General features: G+C 40.6%; 1 protein-coding gene across 1 annotated transcript in view; it reads left to right on the top strand.

Moving 5' to 3' along the window:
• The window catches only part of NMT2 (N-myristoyltransferase 2), a 35,260-nt gene that overhangs the window by 23,018 nt on the left and 5,080 nt on the right, over nucleotides 1–7,162 (top strand). The window contains exons 4-6 of the mRNA XM_015423744.1: nucleotides 1,236–1,434; nucleotides 4,124–4,232; nucleotides 5,892–6,062. Of these exons, the coding sequence (XP_015279230.1) occupies nucleotides 1,236–1,434; nucleotides 4,124–4,232; nucleotides 5,892–6,062 (479 nt within the window). The remainder of the gene's footprint in view (nucleotides 1–1,235; nucleotides 1,435–4,123; nucleotides 4,233–5,891; nucleotides 6,063–7,162) is intronic.

Raw genomic sequence — 7,162 nt, 5'->3', positions numbered from 1 at the left:
AGAGAGAGTGTTCCTCAGGTATACCAAAATTCCGTATCTTGATGTTCCCATTTCACTGTACTGCTTATAGTTATTATCAAGCTTGCCTCTAGGAGCAAAGTAGTCTAATGATTAATCCAGGACATAATTTCTGGGACAGAAAATCAGGATAAAACGTGGAAGTGCTTTCCAAATAATGTGTTATTTGTATTCTCTGCAGCACAATTTTTAGATTTTTTTTTAGATTTGTACTTTTGCATTGCTTTTTGTCCTGAAGACCCTCATGAAGAGTATAAGCTAGCTCTTTTACTATGTAACCTTTATTTGTTGAACTTGACTCAAATAAGGGCTTATAGCCAAAGGTCTCCATAGGTAGTATGTTTTATTTGTACAATTTTTGTATCCATAGTGTTCCATCTACACAGGAGATCCCATGGCAGCTTTTCAAATCCCCGTGTAAATGTTAAAAAAAAGCACACTAAGCAATCCACTAGCCACAAATATATATAATTTTAAAAAGCTGATCTGAAATTTAAAATGAAAAAAATAAATAAATCTGAAGAAACAGTACATTTGGGCAGCCCCACAGCATTTACAATCCAAAAAGTCTAGTTGTGCAAAATCAGAAGCAAACCTTGTAAAGAAATAATCCAGATACACTTCCCTGAGCCAAAGATCTCCAAAGAAGAGGGTTCCAGATAGAATTTTAAAATATTGTTTATACACTTCCAGGCATGCAGGATTACAAAAATGTCATGTATGCTTAATAGTATGTCGTGGTTTGTAACACAGTAAAAACATTCCTTCTGGAGTGAGAAATGGCAGCAACATCAGAATAATTTCTCTGTTATGGGGAAAGTGGCTATTTCTTACTAAAGCAACAAGTTTGGGATTGAGCATTTTTTACAACCTTGCATTAACAGAAAAGTAGGTGGAAGTGTAAGTGAATCGTGCTTTCTGAAATGCATGGAAAAGGTCTTGGGGGAGTATATGCAGACGTTTTGGTGAAGTAAATAGCTTGCACTTCTCCTTCCTGCAACTTGAATTTGAATGTTGCATTGAAAGCGTGAGAAGATAAAATGCAGTGTATATACATTCTCTCCTCCCTTTCTTTTGTTTATTAGAATTCTTATTAAAAAGATGGTTAGCCAAAGATGGTTTTTTTAAAAATGGTCAGTCATTCATCAAGTAACATTAGAATAGTTCTGCATTATAGACAGCAGATTTTGAAGAATATTAATTTGTGTTTATTTAAGAGGTGATTTATGACTTTATTACTCCCAGTGAGAAGAAAATGGTAGAAATTAATTTTCTATGTGTCCATAAAAAACTGCGATCTAAGCGAGTAGCACCAGTCTTGATTCGGGAGATAACCAGGAGAGTGAACTTGGAAGGGATTTTTCAGGCAGTTTATACTGCAGGAGTGGTACTCCCCAAACCCGTAGCAACTTGCAGGTAAGTAAATGTGTGTGTTCTTTTGACATTACATCTCTCTCGCCAAAGGCTTTCCTGTGTCATTGCTTGTTTAAGGTAAAGGTTTCCCTTGTTCGAAAGCCAGTCGAATCCGACTCTAGGGGGCGGTGCTCATCTCTGTTTCCAAGCTGAAGAGCCAGCGCTGTCCAAAGACATTTCCATAGTCATGTGGTCAGCATGACTAAATGCCGAGGCGCATGGAACAGTCATTGTTTGTTTACATGTAGCCTAAATGACACGCATTCTAGTTTGAATTTTGAGAGAAGTTTCAAATATTATGAGGAAGAGGGGAAGATGAGGCATTAGAAGTTAAGTTTTACATGAAGGTGTATCTCTGCATTTGAAATGTGTGACTGCTAGGTGTGAAAGAAGCTCACATCTTGCCACTGAGAAGATGCTGGAGTACCCACTTTGTATCTTCCACAAGAATCCTGAAAACACTCAAAAGACGTGCTTTTGAGTTGCTTTCAGGGTCCCTTTTTAATCCATTAGGCATCATATATTTGGGGTTTTTTTGTTATAGCATTAGCTGCCTCCATGGCTCTAACTGGGCAGAAAAGCAGGATATAAATATTGTAAATAAAATATTAAAAATATTTTCTTGTCTGACTCCTGTTCAGAGTGACATTGCCCTGACTCTGGACTGACTTGGACATCCACACATATCCTAGTGCCCCATGGCTAACCTGGTTTGGCTGTCATTACAATGACACTGATCTCTGATTGGCTGGGATCACACTGGAAGTAAGAAGGCAAAAATAAAAGTGGGAGCTGGTGAGTGAGGGGTTTTAACATGTCTGAAGCAAAAATGCTTCAAGTTTTTTTATTCAGGAACAGCTAAGAAAACCCCCTCAGCACTTAAATGGGGAAAGATAGCGAGTTCAGCACAAATCAAAGGCTCTCCCCTCCTACTTGCTTAGTCTCCGTCCATCCTTCCTGACCTTCTCCTCCCTTCATTCTCAACACTCCAGAGTGCCCACTGTTGCCCCTCAGTCATTCATCATCCCTTCCCCCATACCCTCTTTGCCAGTTCTGAAGCATGTGAGTCAGTTCCTGGTCTCTGCCGCCTTTGTAAGTTGGGATCACTTGTAGGTCAGATGTTTGCAAGTTGGGGACTTACTGTATAGCTTATTCCAGTAACATGGTGCCCCTGTCGTGCCTGGCCCTGTTTCCTGGTGCTTAACCTGAAACACTTCGAAAGCAAAGAGCTGATCCCATCTCAGGAGAATGATTAAAACTTCCCAGCATCTTGTAATTGCCACCCTCCCCCACAACAGCAAGTTTGTGGTGGCAGTTGGCACCCACTTGGCTTTCTCAGACTCCTAGAGGTGCCTGTGTCCTCAACAAGATGGAGAAACCCCTGGCGTGTTCTCTCCCTCTGCCCTTTATTTTCTCTCAGCTCACAAGAGATTGGCATAATGGCAATGAGGGGGATGTGCCAATGGGGGCAGCCTAGTGCGCCCTGAAAGTTAGACCTTGTCTGCCCTTGTAGGAGATGGCCAGTCTTAATCTGAAGTAATCATGTACATTGATTTAAGCAGAATGCACTGTTCTGTCAACTGTGCTTCAGGTTTTCTGCTTACTACTTTTTACCGCTGAAATAAGTTTACAGAAGTGTATTTTAGGTGCAGCTGGGTTCCTATTCCATGCTGCCTTGGCCTTGAATCAGAATTGTGCTTCTGAAGTCAGCCCTGTGAAAGATGTAGTTCAGTACCATGATGTCCGCATCCGCTCTGTAGTCTGCACATGTCATAGCAAATTATACTTGTTAGTATTTCAGATGGATAGGGGACACTGTTGCTGGCTGCCGTGTTAATGAACATAATGGTTCACGTGTACCAACCTCCAAAATCTTGTTTTTGTCAGCGAGACATTTTTTAGTTTGTCTGTGACATAATAAAACTTTGCAACAACTTGTGAAACTGAAGGTACTTGTAGTGGCAGGGTATCAGAAGTCTTTTGAGGGAAAGGAAATGTTGGGGGGAAATAAAACGTAAAACCAACAGTCTGTTTCACTGTAGATGTGGAGAGAGATTGCAGTGTGTGTGTTACTGCACACTTCATAAAATTTATTTATTTCATACTCGCCCTTTCTCTCCAGTGGGGACTCAAAGTGGCTTACATAATTTTCATCTCTTCCATTTTATCCTCACAACAACCCTGTGAGGTAGGTTAGGTTGAGAGCATATGACTAAAAGAGCTGCTGTCCTTTACTACTACTACTATTACTATTTCCAGGCACCTAAAGCTTGGCACTAGGTGAACCAAAACGGAGGGAATTCCAAAATTGAGGCACCATTGCAGAGAAAGCCCCATCTCTGGCTGCAGCCCACTTTACCTTGAATGGGTAGCATGGCTAAAATGCATGGGAAGAGATGCCAGCATCATCCATCTCTGTTTAACTTCCACTTTTTTCAGTGGTGCTCTTTGATCGAAGTTTATCTTAGTAGCTATTGGTGCTTACTGCAGGCTTTATGTAGAAATACACTGCAAAAAGAGCAACCCGAGATTTATCTTCTGCATATTAAAAAATCTGCTCACGTTACCTGTGTCCCTTGCAGGTAGCAGAGCAATATTTTGTCTTGAATGTACTGACTTAATTTTAATTTAAGAACAAGTGGAGGAATTGCTATTCAGAGACATATTTAATATTTTTACATTGTGTCTGCAGGTACTGGCATCGCTCACTGAATCCCAGAAAGTTGGTAGAGGTGAAATTTTCTCATTTGAGTAGAAATATGACTTTACAGCGAACGATGAAGCTCTACAGACTTCCTGATGTAAGCAATGTATCTGCTCAGAGGACCATTGTGGTCACCGTGGGGCCCATAATAGCCTTCTGTCAATCTCTGACAAGGCAAGCGTTTCACTTTGGGATGGCAGCATTATTCAAGAGATATAACTCCAGTTTGGGAAGATGCTTTTATAAGGAGGGGTTGTGACTCAGTGGTAGATCATCTGCTTTGCATACGAAAGGTCCTGGCTTCAGCCCCTGCCACCAGTTGGAAAAGATTAGAAAGTACATGAAGTGGGAGACTTTTAGCTGAGACTCCGAAAAGTTGCTGCCAGGCAGAGTAAACTATTCTGATGTCAATAGGCCAATGGACTGACTCAGAAGAAGGCAGCTTTATGTGTGATATTAAAGGATGGCAAGTATAGAAAAGTTATTTTGAGGCAGCAAGAACAATATTTTAAAGTGCACTAATTTATCTAGGGAAATAACTTTTTCTTGAACAATTTTTTTCTGCCATGAAACCCTTAATTTGCAATAGAGATGCATATACAAACCTTCGCAATACTGCTGAAATCACTGGGTATTTTAAATATTCTAATGCTGATGTGTTATTGAACTTTTTAAAAAATATATTCCCATTGAACAATGTAGGGTGTGGGGCTGGCCCATAGCTATGGTTGTGCATTTTGGGGCCACTCCCCCTTAATTAAGCATCATGTCCCGCAAAAAGCCATGCCAGAAAGCTATTTATTTATTTATTGAATTGTACCGGCAAGCAAGCAGCTGGATCTCTACCTGATGGCCAGGCAGCAGGCAAGCAAGGGAAATGGCCCTAAATATGTGGGCCACTTCCTTGTACAGAAAAAAAGGGTCCTTTGTTTTCCACAGCATTTTTTTTTTATTTAGGGGATTTATATGCCACCTCTCCAGAGACCTGCTTGAACCACCTCTTCATATAGTATTTCATACCTCATCCATGAGGTTCTTAAGGCTTCAATTGACATTAGAGGGAAGATGGGTTTCTCTTCATAGTGTAGTGATCTTTTCTGTAATGTTCTTAAGGCAAAACTTGTCTTTCCCCTCTTCAAATGTTACAGTGAAGAAATGATGGATATACTGTCTCAAGGGGAAGATGTTATTTCTGTAATGCCTGTACTGGCCTTAGGAATATTGAATGTGAGAGAGCTTTGAGGTCATTCTTTGTTGTCTTGAACTGATAGAGCTTTATGATTCACAGACTCAGTGAAGAATTCCTTAGCTGCACATATAACCATGCAGATCTATTTTTAAAAGGTATTTGTTTGCCCCATTTTCCAGGAAGTGCTTGAATCAGGACGTAACTAAAAATATAAAGATATATGAAACTGAACAATAAAAACAGTATAAAATCAAAGAAGCAACCAAAAAAAGGGGGAGTTGTTACAAGGTACCACCACAAAAAAGAACCTGTATCTGACTGCCACCCACTTCAGAAGGTGGGGGGTATGCAGAGTAGAACCTTTGCTGCTAATCTTGAAATTTGGTGGGTAGAAGTTCTCAGCTGATTGTGTCCTTTGCATGTTTAGTTGCAGGGGGAGGGGTATATGCAAAGTATCGTTCTAGAGTAGGAACTATTGTTGGAATTAACTGGGATGTTGTTTGTGCATATTTTGAAATCTATGTGGTGGTTTAATTCTTGCTTTAATTCCTGGTCTCCTTTTACAAGGCTACAAAAACATCAGGTCTGAGACCTATGGAACGGAAAGACATTAAAGCAGTACAAGAGTTAATTAACAATTACTTGAAGCAATTTAATCTTGCTCCTGTTATGGATGAAGAAGAGGTGGCCCACTGGTTCCTGCCTCAGGATCATATTATTGACACATTTGTTGTAGAGGTAAGAGAGGTACTTACCATGTTCTCCTGGAACTCTGTTACAGAACATCTACATTGTTCTCTCTCTCTGTCCCTCTTTCTCTTCCTTGAAATCCTTCCTCAGCACCCACTTTTTCTATGAAGCCTTTGGCTAGGCCTCATCCCTGAATGAAATGAAGCGTAGGTATATGTAATCCATGTCCCGACCTTCGTCCCTGGCTAGCCTAGTCTTTCTGTTTTCTTTCACCACCTTTCAAAGTGCGTCTGAACAAGGACTTGTCTTTTTAAATTACTCTGTAAAAGTGCCCTGTAATAGTGTTGCCATCCCCCAGATGAGGCCTGGAGTTCTCCCAGGATTACCACTGATCTTTAGACTACAGAGATCAGTTTCCCTGGAGGAAATGCCAGCTTTGGAGGGCAGTCTTTAGGGCAGGGGTATCAAACTCATTTGTTGTGAGGGCTGGATCTGACATAAACGAGACCTTGTTGGGCCAGGCCATGAGTGTCATAAAATGTAATGCCAGGTAGCGGAGATATAAACTTTATAAAGGACACAAAGGGTTGGGTTTTTTACTTAAAATAAAATCATGCTTAAAACATTAGCACTCTTGCAATATTTTGTTTATTTAATAGTGTCTGATAACTGACACCTCTTGCTCTGAATTATTGCATCAAAATGTCTGTGCTGTTGCAATCTTGAGTATGCTGTTCAGGTGTGTATCTGTAAGCTGCAAACCTATGATGATGCAGGAGCAGCAGAACGGGAAGAAGCAGAAGACAGCCAGTTCCACTGCGGGCCTGATAGAAGCCCTCTGGGGGCCTGATCCGTGCCCCAGGCCGCATGTTTGACACCCCTGCTTTAGGGGATCCCATCCCCACTGAACTTCCTCTCCTCTCCAACATCTGCCTGAACCAGTAATATAAATTTGAACAACAGAGTAAACCTTGTTTCAAAATGGAAGTTAAAAAAAATTATTTTGTTAAAACCTTTATATCCCGCCTTTCCTTGTGGTGTAAGGTGACTTATAATGATAGTTAAAACATTTTCAGTTAAAACGAAAATAAAATGGCAAACTTCAAATCTACCAGACACCCACACGCAAACGAGATGGAACTCATTGC

Source organism: Gekko japonicus, unplaced genomic scaffold (genome assembly GCF_001447785.1).
Source record: "Gekko japonicus isolate JY-2015 unplaced genomic scaffold, Gekko_japonicus_V1.1 scaffold94, whole genome shotgun sequence".
Lineage (NCBI taxonomy): Eukaryota > Metazoa > Chordata > Lepidosauria > Squamata > Gekkonidae > Gekko > Gekko japonicus.
This window is presented reverse-complemented; position numbering and strand designations above follow the sequence as displayed.